The sequence below is a fragment of the Elephas maximus genome, chromosome 20, assembly GCF_024166365.1.
Source record: "Elephas maximus indicus isolate mEleMax1 chromosome 20, mEleMax1 primary haplotype, whole genome shotgun sequence".
Lineage (NCBI taxonomy): Eukaryota > Metazoa > Chordata > Mammalia > Proboscidea > Elephantidae > Elephas > Elephas maximus.
The window spans coordinates 62,244,575-62,268,209 of NC_064838.1; the positions used below are offsets into that span (position 1 = coordinate 62,244,575).

Sequence of the window (23,635 nt, forward strand, 5' to 3'; positions counted from 1 at the left end):
TCATAAAGAAAATGTTCTACATCCTACTTTGGTGAGTAGCGTCTAGGGTCTTAAAAGCTTGATGGTGGCCATCTAAGATGCATTTATTGGTCCCATCCCATCCAGAGGAATGGAGAATGAAGAAAATCAAAGACACAAGGAAAATATTAGTCCAAACGACTAGTGGACCCCACGAACCACAGCCTCCACCAGCCGGAGCCCAGAAAAACTAGATGGTACCCAGCGACCACCACCAGCTGCCTTGATAGGGATCACAATACAAGGTCCCAAACACAGCAGGAGAGTGATGTAGAACAAAATTCAAATTCACACAAAAAAGACCAGACTTACTGGTCTGACACCCTGCTATAACTCAGAAACGAAGCCACTCCCGAAGTTCACCTTTTAGCCAAAGATTAGACAGGCCTATAAAACAAACAATAAATACACATGAGGAACATGCTTCTTAGTTCAATCAGGTATACGAGATCAAATGGGCAATGCCTGCCTAAAACCAAAGACAAGGTGGCAGGAAGGGACAGGAAAACCAGACAAATGGACACGGGGAACCCAGGGTGGAAAGGGGAAGGAGAAAAGTGCTGACACATTTCGAGGATTACAACAAGCGCCACAAAACAATATGTGCACAAATTTTTGAATGGAAAACTAATTTGTGCTGTAAACTTTCACCTAAAGCACAATAAAAAAAAAAAATGCCAGCCTCATGACATTTGACCCCTACATACTTTAAAATGCATCTCTTTAAAAAAGTGTATTTCCATACAACACTGCAATACCATTCTCACCCCCAAACCAAACAAAAAGTAATTTGTTTATATTATGTAATGCCCAATCCAAATCCAAACTTACCTATCAAACCACTGTCTCGTAGCATTTGAAATGTAATGACTGTTTTCTTCCACATCTTATATAAGAACATTCATTTTCTAAAGAAATTAATACCAGTATCACAAAGCAAAAGAGAGGGTTGGTCTGACTGCAGGGTGAGGCTTATGACAGGGGAGAAAAAAAAAAATAATAACAAAGCAAAAGAGAGAAAAAGCACTGTTAACAAAAAATTTTAACAATTACCTGAAAAGATCCACCTCGTGAACAGTAGGCAAAATAACAGATATATGCGTATCTGCCTAAGAGATAGAAAAAATAAGAAAGAAGGTATCACCCAAATCTGCAGACACTGATTTTAAAAACACACGCTCTATCTCATGATCAATAAGCCATGCTGCCCTGTTCCCCGTTTTAAGATTCTTTTCCTCCAGGAGCAGCCAGAGAGAAAAGTCTTACACTCGTCCCTATTTGAATTATCAACAACTCTCAAGGATAAAGCACTAGTCCAATAGCCAGATAAAGCAATAATCCAACAGTCAGATGCTAGATTAATTCCCAGCTGTATTGTAATACTGGCTGACACATGTAACAGGCAAACTAGTTTTCCGGCTGGTCTCCATTTTCACTCAATTCGAAAAACAAAGGGAGTGCTAATATACCAATAAAAACATTTCAAATGAAAAATAACCCCACCCGTGAACAGATGTAACCATAGGAAAAAAAAATGAAAGGCAATTATAACTACAGAATACACCTGACTGCATTTCCTAAAAACGAAAGCCTGCTGGCCACTCTCCATAAGATGCACGGATGGTTTTGTTAAAACTGAATCTTGTTGAAAAAAATATTTCCTTTCATCCCACAATTACTGTATAAAGTATGAATTCGCCTAAAAATAAAAATAAAAGAGCAAGAAATAGCCTAAGAGACACTAGTTTACAATCATTAAAGAACTACTTAATTGGACATTTCACTAATATTCGAACATATATAAACTCAAGAAACTTTGCCAGTTTAAGAATTCCGTTAAAGAAACTGTATGTGCTGGATTATTCTACCTGCGGAGTTAACTGCACTATCTGAGTTGTTCCAGGCTTGTCATGACATGTTGGAATCCGTACCTTAAACAGAAACAGAAAAAACTGCTTTAGCAATAAAAGAATATATCTAAAAGACTCGTTTCTATAATTTGCTAGTCCTACTATAATGAAGGATCAGAAATGTTCTAACCTGCTAAAAAAGTAACACTCAGCTTTGCCTAAAAAGCCATAAAATATTGATGTCAAATTAAAAAAAAAAACTAAGGTCATTTTTATTTTTAGTCACAGAAGGTAAGTGAGTCAAGGTCTCCACACTTCCAAACACAAAGAAATCATTAACCAACGAAAAGCAAATGCACTGAAAAATAGAAAAAAGACCCATCTTCATACTGTTTCCTGCTTATTGTTCCAAATTTTTGCTTCATTAATATGCACACACCCAAACACACCCTCTTCATACTTGCCAAACTGAGATAAATCTTACAGGAAACCATGAGAAATGTCAACACAGGGCTATTAGAACTACTTTTGATGATTTCCTAGGGAAAGCAGAATGCAGATCCTACAGAAATAAGCCCATCTAAAGACAAGCATTACCCAAAATAAGGCCAAATGGATAATGAACTGCAAAAGCACTGGAGTATATCCTTATACAAAGCCTGAAAGCAAAAGGCTAACTCATTTTTTTTTTTTAATAATTTTTATTGTGCTTTAAGTGAAAGTTTACAAATCAAGTCAGTCTCTCACATATAAACTTATATACACCTTACTACATACTCCCATTTACTCTCCCCCAATGAGTCAGCCCGCTCCCTCCTTCCAGTCTCTCCTTTCATGACCATTCTGCCAGTTTCTAACCCTCTCTACCCTCCCATCTCCCCTCCAGGCAGGAGATGCCAACAGTCTCAAGTGTCCACCTGATACAAGCAGCTCACTCCTCATCAGCATCTCTCTCCAACCCACTGTCCAGTCCCTTCCATGTCTGATGAGTTGTCTTCTGGAATGGTTCCTGTCCTGGGCCAACAGAAGGTTTGGGGACCATGACCGCCAGCATTCTTCTAGTCTCAGTCAGACCATTAAGTCCGGTCTTTTTATGAGAATTTGGGGTCTGCATCCCACTGATCTCCTGCTCCCTCAGGGGTTCTCTGTTGTGCTCCTTGTCAGGGCAGTCATTGGTTGTGGCCAGGCACTATCTAGTTCTTCTGGTCTCAGGATGATGTGAGTCTCTAGTTCGTGTGGCCCTTTCTGTCTCTTGGGCTCATAATTATCTTGTGACCTTGGTGTTCTTCATTCTCCTTTGATCCAGGCGGGTTGAGACCAATTGATGCAGCAACTTAGATGGCCGCTTGTTAGCATTTAAGACCCCAGACGCCACACTTCAAAGTGGGATGCAGAATGTTTTCTTAATAGAATTTATTTTGCCAATTGACTTAGAAATCCCCTTAAGCCATAGTCCCCAAACCCCGGCCCTTGCTCTGCTGACCTTTGAAGCATTCAATTTATCCAGGAAACTGCTTTGCTTTTGGTCCAGTCCAGTTGAGCTGACCTTCCATGTATTGAGTATTGTCCTTCCCTTCACCTAAAGTAGTTCTTATCTACTATCTAATCAGTAAATAACCCTCTCCCACCCTCCCTCCCCCCTCTCGTAACCACAAAAGGATGTGTTCTTCTCAGTTTACGCTATTTCTCAAGATCTTATAATAGTGGTCTTATACAATATTTGTCCTTTTGCATCTGACTAATTTCACTCAGCATAATGCCTTCCAGGTTCCTCCAGGTTATGAAGCTAACTCATTTTTAAAAGCTTACTAGAGAACAGTACCCTGGAACGAACATGCTTGATCAGACACTACATGCTAAGAAGATCACTTAGGACTAAGGGCTTTCCTCATTTCTCTAATACTCAATCCTACAATGGAGGCATCTGTTTCTGAAGACCACACATCCCTAGAGGCACTGGTAGGGTGATGAAGTTGCACACATCCAAAAGGTAAAATTTATATTCACATGTACGATATACAAATGAAACCCTGGTGCAAACTCCACTGGTTGCAATGGACTGGTAGTCCCTGCACTTGTCTAACTAGTGGTCACCTGCAACAGGATGAATTGTGGTAACTCCTCACATCAGTGACAAACAAGGGAAAGCAAAAGAGGACTGAGTGTTATTAGAAAGCTGAAAGGAAAGCCTATGTGTGAACTTCTTACCGAGTTCTTAAAGGAAACAAATGAGCTGTAAAGCTATTACCTTCATTACCACCCCCATTATAGGAAGGTGTAATGTTTTTCCTGGCATTGGGGCAGGCCATCGATCAACATCATTACAGGCTGAAAAATACAACAGTTATTTCCTTAGTATAAGTGGAAATACTGAAATATGAAAAATGGGGCATTAGAAATTAAAATTCTACTTTCTATGATTTAAGCAAAACATATACTGGGAAGGATGGAAGGTAAAAGAAAAAGAAAAGTGATGAAATTTCACTTAGAAATATACATATATATTCTAGGGTGTAAACTGGTTAATAAATTGTCTGAAAACAACAAATTAAGTAGGTTTAAAGGGAGTTTTCCCATTTATGTATTACGATTAATATTAGCTACAAAGATAGGGGACAAAGGATGGAGTTGAAATTTCATATGACACCAGATTTACTATCTATGTACCCTATATAGTTTATTTCTATTTAATGTTACATTTGTAAATAAAGAAATCTAGAATATCTACCCTGAGGAAAATGAAAATGTATATGTTAACTATAATGCCTGGAAAAAGACACCAAATAAGAGCTGGTAAATAAAGCATATAATGTACTGAAAAATAACTAACTAAAAATAGCTACAAAGGAGCCAGGGCTTCGAGCCGATTTGCACTGGTTCAGTCATGGCCAATGAAGCGAAGCTGGAACACACTCAAATTTCTTAATTTGGGTGACCTGGAGCCACAACTAGAACGGAAAAATTACGGGTCAAAGCACTGGAGTGGCAGACTAGAAAAGGCGAAGTGAGTCCTTTCAGGAGCCTGATGCACGAGACTGGATTATTGCCAGGACTCAGGACACCAACACACATTCAAAGCAGCATGGTCGGCCGCCATCTTTGAGCAGGGTACTGCTGTTTCCAACTCCGAGCAAAATCTCACAGGCTAGAGATCTGGTTGCTATGCAACGCACACACTGCCTTTGTTTTCTAAAAGGAAGATTAAGTTTCTAGCAGGGCTCTGACCCGTAACTTTTCCCACTCAGGTTATGGTTCTAATTCAACCAAATTTTAAAAATCCACGTCTATTCCGGTGTTGCCTCCTCGACCATCACTGAACCAGGAAGAACCAGTTCAAAGCCCTGAAAGCAACGCCAACATGGCCGAAGTCTTCCTTACATATCACGTGACATACGGATTTTCCTTCAATAGCACTAAATATTAGAATATATGGATATTGTTAACCTAATAAATAAGCATCATCTGTTATAAGAAAAAGGAGTACTGGTAGTGCAGCAATTAACCACTCAGCTGCTAACCTAAAGGTCAGTGGTTCGAACCCACCAACCGCTCTGCGGGAGAAAGATGTGGCAGTTAGCTTTGGTGAAGATTACAGTCTTGGAAACCCTATGGGGCAGTTCTACTCTGTCCTATAGGGTTACTCTGAGTCGAAATCAACAGCAACGAGATGTTATAAGAGATGATAATGAAAGATACAGTCTTTAGCGTTTGTTGGTGAAGATGCCAGAAGAGCCCTTAAATTCTTATCTGATGTTCTTAGAAAGCCAGCTTCATTTTACCACTCATTTCTAGTAAGTTTTTAAAAACTCCTTTAGAAGGCTGCATAACTCACACAATGTTTAGCTTACCTGCTTCCAAATAAGGTTCATTCTTTTCAAAATACTCTGGTGCTATCTGTTTTAGCACAGTGTGAAAAAAATGGATATAAGGTAGCTTGCTGATCAAAACCAAGGACTAGAGGGGAAAAAGAAACAATGTTTTTAATCACCTAGTGGTCATGGTTTTAAGTCTGCCATTCATTTCTTGCATGAGCAATCTCTATCAAGCCACATTCACTAGTACCTAACTTGGAATGTTGAAATGAAAAGCATTTTACAGCGGATGGTTAAAAGGGGACATAAAACTACAACTGCAGAAAGCAAAAGTTTAACCTCATTTATCACCACACTTTAAAAGCATAAAGACAGATTTTCCTGCTCTCCAGGAAAAAGAATTTCCTGTAAACAGGCTAATGCCATGAATTTCCAAAGCTAGCTACTGCTGTCATTCACAAAGCAGCAACGGAAATTAACCAGGCGAGCTCTTCCTAACAGGAAAAGAGCAGATGGTGATGCTTTTGCACAATGAGACCTATGACTGTATTATTTTAGAGATCAATTGTTAAAAACTTATAAATTGTGACGTTAGAGTTTGATCACTTCAGATATAGATTATGTAGCATCAATTAGTGGTCGAGGCATATTCTAGTTACAAAAGGCAGATTGTGTTCCTTCCGACTGAGATTAAATTGCAACGAATTTATTTATTTTTAAGAAAGAAAAAGACTGTACCTTTATAGTGGAAACAAAAACAGCTAAGAATCTTGCTAAAGCTTATTTACTGGCTCTTAAAAAAAAGGAATATTGCAGGCTTTCATTAGTGGTGATAATATTATCATCTTTTTAGTCGTTCCCTTATTCTAAAATATCAAAGTTAGGCGTACCCTTCTGATTTTTGACAGAGCTCCTACAGTAACTTTAACTCATTATCACAATTCTAGCACAGAGATACCAGAAAGGCAGAATTCAGTAGTTTAAAATCTAGGGATAGATGTCTATAACCTAAAATACAAAGATAAGAAGATATAAACTCCAGTACACTGAAAGATAAAATAGCGAAGACTTTAGAATTACCAGTTCTGTTTTTCTAATCACAATATAAAAACCACTTTCCATTAGCATATCTTCAAGTTACCTTCTGAAAGTAGCCTCTTTTCAGAGTTTTATCTCGAACTTGTCGAAAATACACATATCCATAAAAATAAGCAGGATCCCTCTATGGAAGAAGTGACAGATAATAAAAAATATATATATAAATATAGCTGTCCTCTCATATTAACATCAGGCTCCTTTACAAACCCAACTGAGACAAGGCGAATACACAAAAAGCTACTTGTGCTTCTCTATCAACAAACTAATCATGACTAAACGCCAGCTAAAAATCTGCTAACTTGCCCAAAGGTGACATCGTCACAACTAAAGAACAAAAGTCAGATCATTCCCCCTAAAACTCACTCAGCTTATGTTCTTTATTCATATCTGTGATAATTAATGGAATTTAGAAACAATCAAATTCTGTGTTTTCTCCAGAGCTATGTTTAGTTAAAAAAAATTCTGCCTCCAATTTTGAGTTTGTAAAGGGGTCTTTTTTAAAAATGAGGTGTATTAACACAGAATTTCAAGAGAGAAAATAAAAGGCATTAAATGCCAATCTAAATCTTATACTGTCAACTGTATTTTATCCCAATAATAATGCATGAGTCAGAATTGACTCAATGGCAGTGGGTAGTGGGTTAATAATGCAACATAGTATCTGAGAGATAATTACATTTCAAAACGCTTAAGAAGCTTCTATATTGTAACAGGATAAACTTTGGCCCTGTTACTTATTTCTGATTGTTATTCTTTAAACAAATACTTATTGACCACCTACTTTGAACAAGGCATTGTGACAGAAGAAAAAAAGATGCATAAGATGTAGTTACTTAGGGAGGTTACAATCTAGGAGGGATAAGAAAAGCACAAAAATGACTACTAGGTAATAGGAGGGCAGGTGCCATGAAGAAAGCCAAGAAGGAAGAGGTTATCTCTGTCTAAGGGGATCAGTAATCACGGAGGCAGCCATTTCTGAGTTGGACGTGAAAGGATGGATATGATTTAAGCAAAGACAAAAACGAAGCCATTCTAGGTTTAGAGAGCCGAGAGTCTGGGCAAAAACACTGAGACAGGAAAGTAAGAGCTATTTCAGGAAAAAGCACAGAGTTCAGTTTGGCTAAAATGGTACATGTACAGAAGGGAAATGAGGCTGGAAACTAGAAAGGTAAGGGGTCTTATATTGGAAGGCCTAAAACGTGAGGACGAGGAAGTAATATCATTAGCTCTTTATTTATTAAGTAACAGGTGGTCATTGTAGATAACATATATATATAATGTATGTACACTTTGGTTGACAACACATTGGTATAAGATACATTGCACTGGAAAAAACAAGTGGGATGTCCTTAGGGAAATTTCTTATCCTCAGTAAACCTGAATTTCCTCACCTCCAAAAGGAACTCTCTCAGAGCACTGTAAGGAAGGTTAATAATATACAGAGAACCCTGGTGGCGCAGGCAGCCCTGGTGGCACAGGGGTTAAGAGCTCGGCTGCTAACAAAAAGTTGGCAGTTCAAATCCACCAGCCGCTCCTTGGAAACCCTATGGGGCAGTTCTACCCTGTCCTATAGGGTCACCATGAGTCAGAATCAACTCGACGGCAATGGGTATGTTTTTTTCTGTTTGTTTATGTGCTTGTTAATGCAGTGCCTGAAATACAGTAAGCTCTAATAAATAAATAAGGCTATTATTATCTTTGGTTGAAAGAATATGGATGGCTATAAGGTATTTCATGAGCTGGAATCCACCTGACAGCAACTAACAACAACAATGAAATATTTCATGGGTAGCATCATTGCAAAGAAGAGCCCTGGTGGTGCAGTGGTTAAGTGCTTGGCTGCTAACCAAAAGGTCAGCAGTTGGAACCCACCAACAGGTCTTTGGGAGAAAGATGTGGCAGTCAGCTTCCATAAAGATTCACAGCCTGGGAAACCCTATGGGGCAGTTCTACTCTGTCCTACAGGGTCACCATGTATCAGAATCCACTCTGCGGCAAACTAGGAGAGGATTCCCACCATTAGTGGAAACAAGGAGGTAAACTGTAAAAGGTGATTTCAGGCAAATGGTGTCAAGTTCATATTGGATCTGCTGATAGGACACCCAGATGGAAATGTTCCCTGTGTAATCAGAGATGAAAACGTAGAATTTCGGAGAGAAAAACAAAGATTCTGGAATCATATAATTATTAAAACTGTCTTAATAAACAATAACTGTAAAAGTTTGTTTTAAAAAAATAAAAAAGGGACAACTGCAATGCTATCATAAAGTTCGTAGAGATTACCACAGGCGGGAGCTACTTCCATTCTAGGTGATATTTACTGGTATAGCACCACCCCATGCCCACATCTAAAATAGTTATTAACAAATGAAATTACCTCAACATTCTAACCCACTTCTATAACTCTCAATGGGATTATGTTTCATAATATGTATTCAGTAATTCTGTAGTCTTTTGTTCATATGCTGAATCTTTATGAATTAGACTCATTTAGGAAATCCAGCTGTATACTACAGTAACAAAACAAAAGCAAATATTTCTGAATGCTATTTGAGGTAACTGAATAACTGAGTTCTAAAGTTTCCTTGCACATGGACATTTTTCTATTACTACTTTCCAACCTTTAAGTAAACTGGTAAATCTTTGTCAAATTGATCCAGGAGACAATGCAGTGACATCCTCCGCCCAGAAGACTGTCGAAATCTAAAACAAAACTGGGTATCTCCAAGACAACCTAATGAAAACAAAAATGAAAGAAATTAAGGATAGTTTAGTTTAACAATTATTTATGCAGCTTCATCAAATTTTAGAGCTGAAAGGGATCCCAGCAATGATTTAAACCCATTCTGTCATGTTTTAGAGAAGAAAAAGGAAATCCTGAGAATTCATGCATCTTGCTCAAAATCATCTTTGCCTGTTAGAGGCAAAGCCAGAAGTAAAACATGTATCTTAATTCCTAAGTCCCTTTACTCTCTTTTCTATTCCATTTTGCCCATGTAATTTTTTTTGCAAACTGTTTTCACAAAAGTTGACTCAAACAGAATAATGAGCAAAAGATGTCAAACAAAAAGATCAAATACTGTTTGACTCTATTTATATAAAGTTTTAAAAAAAAGCAGACAAAACTACAGTGTTTAGAGATTCATGGTCGGGTGATAAAACTGTAAAGAAAAGCAAGAAACTTATGACTATAAGAGTCAGGATCGTGGTAACGTTTGGAGGAGGATGGGAATAGTGGTTGGGAGGGGGCTTGAGGAAGTACGTGAGGTGCTGGCAAAGTTCTATTTCTTGACCTTCTGTGTGTGTGTGTGTTTTAATTTCTACTGAATTTTGAATAAAAAAAAAAAGACATAAAATAGAAGACTTGGAAAAAGCCTAAGTGATGATTATGAGGGTGAGAAGGGAAAAACACTAACGGAACAGTGAAGTGGTAACTTTGGTAAAGAGTAAGACAGTACACAATACCGGGGAAGTTAGCACAACTTGACCAGGGCAAAGTCATACAAGATGTACTGTTTAATGAGAAACTAATTTGCTCTGTGAACTTTTACCTACATCATAATAAAAAAAAGAAAGAAAAAGCCTAAGTAATAGATTTACTACTTTAATCATTTTTTAAAAAATCATTTGTTTTACTTTAATCATTTTAGCAAATCTCTTAAAACATGTAAACCTCACCTAAACTAAATGTCAGGTACTAATTACACAAAACCATAAATACTCTAAAAAGTAGCCTATTAAAAATACATGAAGTAGCTTGTTATTCAAATTCTTCTTGGTTACTATATTTAGAATAACAGAGAAAATATTGACGTTGTCAAGGATTTCATTTTACTCGGATTCACAATCGATGCCCATAGAAGCAGCAGTCTAGAAATCAAATGATGTACTGACTGGGCAAATTTGTTGCAAAAGATCTCTTTAAAGTGTTAAAAGCAAATATGTTACTCTGAAGACTAAGGGTTCACCATACCCAAGTCAAGGTATTTTCAACCGCCTCATATGCAGCAAAAGCTGGACAATGAATAAGGAAGACTGAAGAAGAACTGATGCATTTGAATTACAGTGCTGGTGAAGAATATTAAAAATATCATGGACTGCCAGAAGAACACATATATCTGCCTCGGAAGAAGTACAGCCAGAATGCTCCTTAGATGCGAGGATGGCCAGACTTCATCTTACATACTCTGGACATGTTATCAGGAGGAACCAGTCCCTGGAGGAGGACATCATACTCGGGAAAGTAGGGAGTCAGCAAAAAAGAAGGCCCTCAAGGAGACAGACACAGTGGCTGCAACAATGAGCTCAAATACAGCAACGATTGTGAGGATGGCACAGGACCGGGCAGCATTTCGTTCTGTTGTACATAGGGTCGCTATGAGTCGGAACTGACTCAATGGCACCTAACAACAACGACAAGGTTATATTAAACATGCAATGAGCTCAAGCCTTTTATTATTACATTCAGAAGTACTTCCATTTCTTTAGCATAAGAAGTTCTCAAGAAAGAAAACAGAAACCCAACAATATGTTTAAATTTTAAAAAAAGCAACTGAGTATGTACTAGGGATCCTCCAGAATGCACAACCAGATGCAATTACAGAAACCGGGATTTCTTTGGTGGCGGAGGGGATGAGTGAGCAAAGCAAAGTGGAGGGTGGGACAATTCAGTTCTTTTACTTGTTAGAGCAGAGAGCTTAAAATTAACAAGGCAAACAAATGAAACCTGAGATAATGGGAAATATTCTGTGACACAGGTATAGTATTATTTTATTCAATGAATGTATATCCTGATGATTCATTTTTTCTCTTTAAAAGACATTTAAATCTGAAAGAAAAAGAAAGGAAGAGAGAGAAAAAGAGAAAGGAAGGAAGGAAGCCCACAGAGAAGGACACACTAGAGCAGGAAATGTGCACCAGAGCACACATGTATCTTAAGAAAAGGATACAGCATCTACAAAGTGTAAGGACTGCTGAGCTTTGTGGAAGGGAGGTAATGAAGCTGCCGCAGCCTCAAATCTCTACCCACTTGGCTCCATACCCAAATCAAGGGCGTGATGTGAGAACCTTCCAATGACCTGCTGCACACCTCAAACTGTAAAGAGTTGATCAGGAAGCTAGTTCACTTGGTCAAAAAGGCTTCTGGCATAGTGTCTTTGTGAACCGCAAGATAAGTCGTCCTCATTTTATACCTCAGGGTTCTGTCCCCCCGAGTTCAGTTACACGAAAAGTAACTGAAAAAATATCAACCCCTATTTGGTTAGTCCTTCGTTCTCCGTCTTGACCTCACCACTGATGGAAAGAAGGTAAATCCAGAGACAGAAAGTAGATTGGTGGCTGCCTCGGGCTGGGAGAGTAGGAGGAAACAGGATACAGGGTACTTTTTGGTGATTGTGGTGATGGCTGCACAACTCTGTGAATACAGTAAAACCCATTAAATTGTACATTTTATATGGGTGAATTGTTCAGTATGTCAATTATATCTCAATAAATCTTCTTTACCTCAATCAAAAATCAAACACCTTTTTTTTTTAAAAAAAAAAAAAAAAAGGCTGTCTGAAAAATGCCCCTCAGATCACAGGGTTCTTAACTCACTGGTCTCTGTACCAACAGCTCATTCAAGTAAGGAGCACATCCTTTCAACCACAGCTCCTCCTATATGAATACCATGTGGTAAGCCAGGAAGCAATCTCCTCCCGTTTTAAAACTGTCAAGGACAAGAGAGTACTTTGCAAGCTTCCTTTACCTCTACAGCTCAAGCTGAGACTGCAAAGCTACAGGTAAACTTGTACCAACGATATCATTCAAAGACTTAAGGAAAAAACTTCAATTTTTTTCTCTGAAGGTAACCCACTGAAAAACCCACTGCCGTCAAGTCAACTCCAACTTACAGCAACTCTTCAGGACAGAGTAAAACTATTCCATAGAGTTTCCAAGAAGCAGCTGGTGGGTTTGAACTACCAACCTTTTAATTAGCAGCCGAGCGCTTTAGCTACTCACCATGACGGCTCCTCTGAAGGTAACAGACAAACTTTAAAAGATTATTTCTACATTAGCACAAACACAGCTATAGAGTGGATAAGAATGCATAAGACCAAGAAAAAATAAGCTAGCTCCATCTCTTGGCCCTCAGCTCTATGTAATCACTCCCGCTGAGGTTAGGGTGGTTGGGCTGGAAGAACCAAAACCAGTGCTCTTAGACCAGAGCTACTCAAAGTGTAGTCCACGGACTGATGCTAGTCCACAAACTCTTGTTACTGCAAACACACAAACTCAGAGTAAACATTTAGAAACCGTTATAGCATTTGATATTGCCGTGACAAATGTGGATTTCTATTTTGTACTTGTTTTTTTCTTATTTCATTTTTTAATAATTCATTCAAATTGCATTTTATCAGAGTATTGCTCCACAACGTACTGGAAATTAAAAAACCCAAACTGGCCCTTTAACACACATAGCATGAGAGGCAATGCTTCAGCCCCTGGGAAGCGTAAAGTATTTGATGACACCCCTGCTGTTTACAGAGGAGAAATTATGCTGAGACTAATACTGCCTATGCACGAAGTCCATTCAGAACAAGGGTAATCTTTTCCTCAGATTCATCATTGCTTCAAACTCTCTGTTAATGTTGAGTTTTCTCTCTAAACATGCTTAAATGTCCTTGAGGACCCACTGCAGGTAAGCCTCGAGAATACCACATCTAGATGATGCTAACGGTAAAAAAGAAAGAAGAAAAAAATCTGACAAATACTTATCAGAAGAAAGGCACACTAAACTAAGGTTCCTAAAGATAATAGCCATCATTCAAGAAGAAACTGAAACCTAACACCGAACTAAACAAAATGTTTTTCTAAAGTCACAAGAATCCTAAGGTGTACTGGGGTGGGTGGAGGACGAGGGAAGAGGCTGGCAAGCCATGTCACTGGAAATCTCAAGAGCAGTTTTCTTTACCTTGACAGCCAACCACGGGGTCTAAAATGTTGCTTTCCTTTTTCAAGTGTGCACCATGGAAACGAAATCTTGTTTATGACTCTCTTCTGAAGACTGCTTTGCTGTGCCCACACTTCCTTCCATAGCAGTAAGGGCCATTTTGGGAAAAATTAAATTCATTACAAGGCTGGCACAATAATCCTAACTTTCAGTTAATATATACATAAGAGAAACAAACTGAATAATCACAACTGGGAACACTGATCTCAAACACATACAAAACACACAGTCTCTTGACTGTCTAGATTCATGTTCATCTGTTAAAATGGCAAGATGCCTGCTTTCAAGACAGTGTGTCGACTTTACTTGTAAGTACCAACCGTACTTAGGTGAAATGAATCACACTTCATTTGATGTGCAGCTTATAAAAAGGTATTACAAAACATCTGTAGGTCATTCATATGCCTAAACTCCTCCTATATAAGCTCTGATTTACACAGGTTTATGCTTGAGTTTAACTTCCGACAAGAAAACAGCTTATGGAGAGACTGACTATAAAATTAGAAATAAAAAAGCCTATCCAAACACCATACAATTAACTTCTCAGCCTTGATGCCCAGGTGAAGAGGCAAAAAGAGAAGAAGCCACGATAACCAGCTATAATCATAAAGAGAAGAGTGTGCAGTATAATCCACTGGAAATCATACAAAGTCAGTTCATCCTGCAATCCATACAACCCAGCCTACCCTGAGTCCAAGAAACCCAATCCAATACTCACTACATTCAGAATTACACGTGGGGATTTTTAAAGAAAATGCTAACTGAAGCAAGGGTAGACCGTACAAGACCTCCCTATCATCATTTTCATTAACAGGCAGAACATACTGGAAGAGTCTAGTAATTCCAAGTCAGAATGGGAGTCCTACTGGAATCTCTCAAAGGCAATAGCTGATACACCAAGGCATTACTTTTCTTTTACATATTTCACAAAAGGTGAGCTTCAAATATATAGGAAAAAAAAACCAGAAGCATTTATAAGGAGAAAATTATAAAAAAAAAAAAAATTAAAACGTCAAATTTCCCAAATCAAATTAACTGAACTACATTAACAGGATATTAGAAGTAATCACAAAAGAAAAGAGAAATGAGTGTCTAACTGTGTGTGGTCCAAGAAGTTTAATGTTCTGGTCACTGTAAGCCTGCAGAGCTGTTTTGAAAGTGGAACACAGGAGGTAAGCTGAAAGATTTCAACAATTAGGACCACACAAATGGAGAGTTTGAAAAAGACCAGCAAAACTACACTTAAAAATAATAGCAAACACTTACATGGTGTTTTCTATGAGCCAAGTAAAGCCAAGTATAAGCTTTACATACATTAACTCACATAAACTACTGCAAATAACTGATGGTCATGCTTCATAACCAGATTTACACCCTACTTTTCTTTTTTTTTTCTTAGCCTGACTGCTTTTAGAGTTCTTGGCAAGCTCTCAAACCCTGAACTAAAAGTAAATGACTGCGAATCACTCAAACATACGTATGTCACTGATTTTCAATCTCCTCATCATTTCAAAAGAATATTGTGCGCTGATGTTTTACCAGTTATTTTAAAAGCTGAATTAAACAAAAGCAACAATGACATGACCAGGTATCATAAAACTAGGCGTCAAAATCACTGACCTGTTGGGCTGAAATTTGAGTTTACGTGCTAATATGGTATATTTCAATTAATTTTCACATATTAAGAGTATAATCAGTATTCTTAGTATAAAATTCAACAGAAACTCCACATGAAAAATAGTTACCTGAATTTGAATCTGGAAAAGACAAATAGCAAATATTGGTTTTCTGAAAAAGAAAACAAAAGCTATATATGCTGAGACACACACACCAATAAAACAAACAAAAATACATGAGCAGACTGTACAGAGCAGAATTTTGTACTTACTTCTTTATCAGTAAGCTTGGAATGCTGAGGATAAATTACCTGAAAGAAAAGAGTTAAATTTTGTTAGACAAATGTATTGGGTGTATACTGTAAACACCAGTACGTACTTCTAAGATATACTGGCTGTGATCAAATAGGTTTAAGGAATAGTTCACAGACTTTAACAGTAAACAAGGCATAAATTGGGAGAATTAAGTAGAATTTACATTAGGTAAAAGAATGAAGTTGGGTCCCTACCTCATACCATATATGAAAATTAACTCAAAATTGATCAATGACCTAAATGTAAAAACTAAAACCATAAAACTCTAAGAACAAAATAGGGGTAAGGTTTCAGGACCTAAATTTTCAACAATGGATTCTTACATATGACACCGAAGTACAAGCAAAAAAAGGTAAAATCAATAAACTGAACTTCATCAAAATAAAAAACTTACGCATCAAAGGACTTTACCAAGAAAGTGCATGGGTATGGCTATTATCAGAAAAATAGAAAACAACAGCTGTCAGTGAGGATGTGGAGAAACCAGACCCGTCATCTACTGCTGGTGGTAAAATGGTGCAGCCACTGTAACAAATAAGTTTGGCAGTTCCTTAAAAAGACTTACCACATGACCTAGCAATTCCACTCCTAGGTATACACCCAAAGTCCAAAAGCAGAAACACAAAGAGATACTTGTACGCCAATCTTCACTGCAGCACAACAGCCAAAAGATGGAAAGAACCCAAGTGTCCATCAACAGATGAAAGGATAAACACAATGGGATATTACTCAGCCATAAAGAGAAATGATGTTCTGACACATGTTACAACATGGATGAGCCTTGGAAACATTATCCTGAGTGAAGTAAGTCAGACAGCAAGGACAAATACTGCATGATCCCACTTATATAAACTCTCTAGAACAGGTAAATGCAGAGAAACCTAAGTTTATTAGTGGTATCAGGGGCAGGTGGCAGATATGGTTGAAATGAATAAAAAGGAAATAATTATTTGCAGGCCATTTCCCACTATAAAGCCTATCCTAATTCTCTCCAATTCCTTTACATAATCATAAAGCACTTTCCAAGACAAGTAGGTTTAGTGCCTGCAGTGACCACATCCACCTTCTGAGGCAAACTCCCAAAGCCCCTACAAAGTAAGCAGGACTAGGCCTAACCAGCCTCTGCAGGAACAGCAGAACTGCCCCAAAGGGTTTCTAAGGAGCAGCTGGGGGATTTGAACTCCTGACCTTTTGGTTAGCAACTGAACTCTTAACCACTGTGCCACTGGCTCCCTCTGCAGCAATAAACTAGTAAATACCAGATCCAAGGGCACCTGCAGACCACCCAGCTGCCTAGAAGTGGCTGGGTGTGAAAATTCTGCCCAAAAGAATACTGGTGCTCAAGTGGACCAACAGATTCTCTTGGGAATGTGAAAAAGAGGTGCAATTAGGGGCAGCAAGTTAGCTACTGGCTGGTAACAAATGGGAGGAAAACCAGAAACACAGAGAGTAACTAACTCCTGTTAATGATAGAGTATTAATGTGGGAATCCATGACTTCCTACTTCTAGGATACATGAGTTTTCCCATTCTCCAGAGCTGCCCAAAGAACTTGAGAATCTTCCATTTCCAGAAACAAAATATAGTAACATCACATTATGAACATTATTAAAGTAGTTTTATAAATTTATCTTAGTCAGTTCTCCCAAGAACACTGAGAGATAGACAAGCACCACCCATAGTAGCAATCACCAGCAAGCAATTGCAGCCCTCTGCTCCCCCAGCCAGATGCAGCACATCTTTCTCAATTCAGGGCCATGGCGAAGGGCTATAGAGCTGGTATGTTACATGAAAACCACCCACCATTCCTGGAGTAGAGAGGGGCACCAAGGCCAATACTCTACTTAAAAACTGAAAAACCAAACCTGTTGCCGTCAAGTTGATTCCAACTCACAGAGACCCTATAACACACAGCAGAACTGCCCTTAGGGTTCCCAAGGCTATAATCTTTAGGGAAGCAGGCTGCCACATCTTCCTCCCACAAAGCAGCTAGTGGGTTCAAACTGCCAACCTTTTGGTTTGCAGCTGAGTGCTTTAGCCACTGCACCACTGGGGCTCCTCTCTACCTACTCCATTTTATATCCCATGTAATGACCAACGTGACCATCTCAGCAGGTGAACAATATATTTATCAAAATGACAAAAAGTAGATACTCAATACTTTTTGACTGACTGGCCTGCTACATTGCTGATGTATAGCAGGCATCTTGTGGTATAGGCAGTAATGCCTCTCCCTCATGTCATCAATTATTTAGACCAGTGATTTTCAAACAGAACACCAGGTGCCTTAGGGGTCACGTGGTGGTGCCAAGAGGCCAAGAGGGGCTAAGAGTCAGGCTCCCCACATATACACGCACAACTTAGTCTTCCCTACATACCTGGCAGTATGACTCAGAATTCTGTAAACTTTGCAAATTCCCAGTATACAGTTTGCAGTTTTTTTTTTTTCTTTTTTGATGGAAACAAACTCTACATTTTTATGTAGTCAAATCTATAGACTTTTCACTTGTGATTTCTCTTTCTGTTCTTACTCTTAGAAAGGCCTCCCCCAATCGCCTAACAGTTAAATCCTTATTTTCTAAAGCATGGCACACATGCCAGTGGAGATATTATATGGTACACAGACTTTTTATTAGTTTTATGTACTTATTTTAAGGTATATTAGGAAAAAAAATACCTAACACTCAAAACCAACATATCATGGATACTACTGCTTAAGACATGGCTTAGTAAAAAATAGGAGGGCTATTAAATAAATATTAAATAACTCTGGACATGTAATCAGGAGGGACCAGTCCCTGGAGAAGGACATCATGCTTGGTAAAGTAGAAAACCAAAAAACCAAACCCACTGCCGTTGAGTCAATTCCGACTCATAGCAACCCTATAGGACAGAGTAGAACTGCCCAACAGAGTAGAACTGCCCAATAGTTTCCAAGGAGCGCCTGGTGGATTTTGAACTGCCGACCTCTTGGGTAGCAGCCGTAGCACTTAAGCACTACACCACCAGGGTTTCCTAGTAGAGAGTCGGTGAAAAAGAGCAAGACCCTCAATGAGATGGATTAACACGGTAGCTGCAACAGTAGGCTCAAGCATAACAATAATTATGATGGTGCAGGACCAGGCAGTGTTTCATTCTGAGATATACAGGGTCACTGAGTCAGAACTGACTCGAAAACACCTAACAACAACAACATTAAATAAGTAACTGAATAAATAAAAATTAAATAGTACAGATAAAACAGGTAATTTCTGAAATTTGAGCAACAACAATCAACATTTTTGCATATTTTCTTCTAATTCTTTATGGGCCTTTCCTTCATTTAATTCTGAGCTAGAGCTCAAATTAGATTTTTTCTTCAAGTTGCCAATTTTCCCAATATTTGTTCCAAACAGACTATTCCCCGTTGATATGTGATAATCTACTATCATCTTTAATAAATCTTTCTGCCTACTATTCACATTCTAGGAAACCCTGGTGGCATGGTGGTTAAGAGCTATGGTTGCTAACCAAAAGGTCGGCAGTAGGAATCCACCAGGTGCTCCTTGGAAACCCTATGGGGCAGTTGTACTCCGTCCTATAGGTCCACTACGAGTCGGAATCGACTGGACAGCAATGGGTAATGGGTATTCAAATTCTCTATCATTCTATGCAACAATTACCATCCATGCAACTAGTAATTAATCATTATTCCAATGTTCTCCATCTTTATGAATTTTGATGGTACATGAATACTTTTGTGCATTCAGATACACATGACTTTAAATGATCCTTCAAGTTTCCTCCAAATGCCTTTTCCTTCTCCCCTTTGCATCTCAATTTCTTTTCCTTTTCCCCTCTGCATCTCAATTTCTTCCTTGCCACATCTCTCAGCTTAGACGCTACTTTCCCCAATTCTATTTCTTTTGGAAACTGGATTTCATTCATAACGGGCTTATTGACTTTTTCTTTGCACTTACAGTTTTGTTTTGTTTTTGGTATTCTCTCTCTCCTATTTCTTTTCTATCAGGTGAGCTCCAAACAAAGCTACCCTTTGGTTGCCACCACCTCCTTGTCTCAGCAGGAACTATCTCACTAGTGCTGTTTCAATTGCTCCTTGTGAAAAATGAGAACTGTTAGAACAGCAGCTGCAACGGCAATGGGCTGTTAATCTGGAAGGTACTTCCTTATTTTGTGTAAGCAGCAACTGAGGTATAGGCTGATTAACAATGAGTAACATTTTTGCATATTTTCTTCTAATATTTTGTGGGCCTTCATTTAATTCTGATCTAGAGATCAAATTAATTTTTTCTTCAAGTTGCCAATTTTCCCAACATTTGTTCCAAACAAAAGACTACTTCCCGTTGATATGTGATAATCTACTATCAACTTTAATAAATCTTTCACCAGTTCTCTCTGTAAAGCATGCGCAGGGCCCTGTGCCATCTCTCCACCTCCGCCTCGCCCTGCCAGCTGCTTCTGGGCTGTTTTGCATCTGCAGCTCCTGTAGCTCCTCACCAGCAGTGGCTGAGCTGTCTCCTTCCCAGCCTGTACCTCTGACTCGCTCAAGGTTGAAAACTCTTCAGTAGCTTCCTTAATGTAGTTCACAGTCCCCTACTTAATCCTGCCTCTGCCTACTTCAGCCTCATCTTGCCCCACTCCCTTCCCGGATCACTGGACTTCGGCTCTGTCCACCATGGGGGATATTCCATCAGTGACTCTGGAGAGCCCTTCCCCTGCTAATTCCAAAGGATAATTCAGGTCTGAGCAGATACATATATTCTCAGCCTCTCTCTCTTTTACACACACACACACCACTACATTGGGTAACTGGGTCGCCATGTGATTTTGTCTCATGACCACTTCTATTTTTTATTTGTAGAACAAATTTTAACTACAGATGTATTCCTGACTATTTAACCTCTGTCTCTACAACTAATGAGAGCAAGAACCTGGTCTGTTTTATTCATCACTGTATCTCTACATCTCGAACAGTCTCTGGTCCATAGCAGGTACTCAATAAATAATGTTCGGTCAGCTTCGAATTAGTTCCATTCAACAAATCAGAATAATATGTAATCCTTTTTTTATGTGACCTAGATAGCCCTTGCTTCACCTTGAGACTATCTTACCTTGTCATCTTTAAAACAGAAATGGCAAGCTTATAACCATCCCTCCTGACGTTATCAAAATAAAACCACCCCATTTAGCCATATTTTATGAAAATCTCATTACAATTCATTTCATGTAGTTTTGCTGGTCTGATTCGTACTGGCAAATTTAGTGGCCTATAACAGCTTAATCTTAAAACTCTAAAATCAGTTTTATGTGAGTATCCTTCAGATTTTTACTTTCTGCAATTAAAATATCAACTCAAAAACAAACACACAAAATTTCATCCTTCATTACACAAAGAGATCAGTGGTTCCTTTGAACTTTTGTTTCCTGTGGTTTAAAATACCAGCATGACAACATAGAAAAAAAATCTTTTACCCATATACATGAGTAAAAAAAGTACCTTAAAAACATGTAACATGGGTGTATATATGTATTGTGGTACAGTGAATTACTTAATATGGCCCTTCTTGCCACTCACAGTCTTGTGAATCCCACAAAATGATTGGGTGGGACTATGCAAATAAGGTACTCATGGCCCACCAAGGGGATTGGACAGCTTGTTAATAATGCAAATAAGGTACATGGAACCCTTGAGGGGTGGGACCATGTAAAAGATGTATGGAACCCTAAAGAGGGATTGGCCAGTTTTGCCATTCCCTAGGCTTAACATGAGCCATCCAGAGGCAAGAAGAGGGGGAGTTCACTACTAACAATAAGAAGAGCCAGGAGTGAAGCATATGCTTTGGACCCAGGATCCCTGAGCTGAGAACTTCCTAGACCCAGGAGACAGAGATAGCTGTAACATCAGAGAATATGTGGGACAGCAAGCAACAGAGGCAAGTGCAGCAGAGAAAGGAACAGAGCCAGGAGACGATGCAGTGGGCTTCCTGGCCCATGGGGCAGGAGAGCTGAGCACCTTCAGATAGGAGGCTTGCTGGCAGAGTATTGTGCCTCCAGGCACTTATCAACAGAGCTAAAAGCGCTTTGTAACACCTGCTCAAACAGGGCCGAGGGTATACAGGAGTCTGTCCTCAGGGGGCCCGAGAGGCACCCTACAAGGACAAGAGAGTTGAGAGTTGTCCTGCACTGAAGAAGGGAGACTTTGCCTACAGGCTTCCTGATCCTGATCCCCAGTTGTAGTCTGTAGTCTGTTGATCCTGATCCCAGACAGAAACTGGTACTTTCCTAATAAACCCCATAAGTATGTCTGTGAGTTCTGTGTGGCCACTGCAACGAATTATCGAACCCAGCAGAGAAGTAGAGTGTCGTGGGAGGGATGGTTGATGTCAGAATTGGTAAATAGGTTGGAGAGAAGAGGCACGTCTGACCTCACAGGAATCAGCTTTGGGCTACTGTGGCTCATGATGATTCTCTCTCCTCCCCTTTGTGAAGTTAGCCTAGGTCTGATGCCACGCCATTTTTACATATATGCATGTGTTTGTATTTCAAGAGCTTATATTTTATACATATATATAGATAGATACAGATAACCTGTTGCTGTTGAGTCAATTCCAATTTCTAGCAACCCCAAAGGACAGAGTAGAACTGCCCCACAGGGCAGGTGGCGGATTCGAACTGCCAGCCTTTTGGTTAGCATCCAAGCTCTTAACCACTGTACCACCATGACTCCATAGATACATATACATACACAAATTTAAGCAAGCTAAAAGGATAAAAGAAGTACATAACTTATCAAGTCTGCCTTTTAGAAGTTCTGGACTGGACTGCTAAACAGTATTTTAGAATTTCATTTTAATAGACCTTGTTTCTGTTTGGACTACCCGATGGTTGGTCGGTTTGTCTGTTTTGGTCCCTTTATTGTAAAATATACATAACAAAACGCTTGCCATTTTTAACATTTTTAAGTGTAATTCAGTGACATTGATTATATTCACCATGTTGTGCAACCATCACCACTAAGCCAAAAAAAAGAAAAAAAACCCAAACCCATTGTTATCGAGTCAATTCCAACTCATAGTGACCCTATAGGACAGAGTAGAACTGCCCCATAGGGTTACCAAGGAGCAACTGGTGGATTCAAACTGCCAACCTTTTGGTTAGCAGCTAAGCTCTTCACCACTGTGCCACCAGAGCTCCCCATCACCACTAACCAAAACCAAACCCACTGCCTTTGAGTCAATTCTGACTCGTAGCGACCCTAGAGGACAGAGTAGAACTGCCCCAGTTTCCAAGGAGCGCCTGGCAGATTCGAACTGCCAACCTTTTGGTCAGCAGCCGTGGCACTTAACCACCACGCCACCAGGTTTCCCCATCACTACTAGCCATCTCAAAATCACCCCAAACAGAAAGTCAGCACCCCTTAAGCAATGTCTCCCCATTTTCCCCTCCCCTAGTCCCTGAAAACCCCCAATAAAGTCGTCTGTATGCGTTTGCCTATTCTAGGTGTTTCATGTGAGTGTGGTCATATAGCATTGCACCTTTTGTTTCTTAGTTTAACCAGCATCATGTTCCCAAGGTTCGTTCATGTGGCAGAACATATGAAAACTTCATTTGTCTTTACGGCTGAATAGCATTCAGTTGTATGGATATACTACATTTTCATTTGTTGATGGACACTTGGGTTGTTTCCACCTTTGGCTGTTATGAATAGTGCCTCAAAGACTATTGGTGTACAGGTCCCTGCTTTCAAGTCTTTTGGATACATGCCTTGGAGTGGAATTGCTGAGTCACATGGTACATGTATTTTTAACTTTTTGACAAACTGCCAAACTGTTTTCCACAGCAGCTGCACTACTTTACATTCCCACCAGCAATGGATAAGGATTCCAATCTCTTCACATCCTCGCCAACGCTTGCTGTTTTCCATTTTTCTGATAAA

The 23,635-nt window shown here is 39.1% G+C and overlaps 1 protein-coding gene across 1 annotated transcript in view; it reads right to left on the reverse strand.

The window, feature by feature from the left end:
• DENND6A (DENN domain containing 6A) overlaps nt 1-23,635 on the reverse strand; it is a 72,081-nt gene that overhangs the window by 28,416 nt on the left and 20,030 nt on the right. Inside the window, exons 2-9 of the mRNA XM_049861979.1 lie at nt 15,658-15,696; nt 15,515-15,557; nt 9,400-9,512; nt 6,822-6,902; nt 5,717-5,822; nt 4,117-4,196; nt 1,887-1,949; nt 1,072-1,127 (exon numbers count right to left, since the gene is read on the reverse strand). Coding sequence (XP_049717936.1) covers nt 1,072-1,127; nt 1,887-1,949; nt 4,117-4,196; nt 5,717-5,822; nt 6,822-6,902; nt 9,400-9,512; nt 15,515-15,557; nt 15,658-15,696 — 581 coding nt within the window. The remainder of the gene's footprint in view (nt 1-1,071; nt 1,128-1,886; nt 1,950-4,116; nt 4,197-5,716; nt 5,823-6,821; nt 6,903-9,399; nt 9,513-15,514; nt 15,558-15,657; nt 15,697-23,635) is intronic.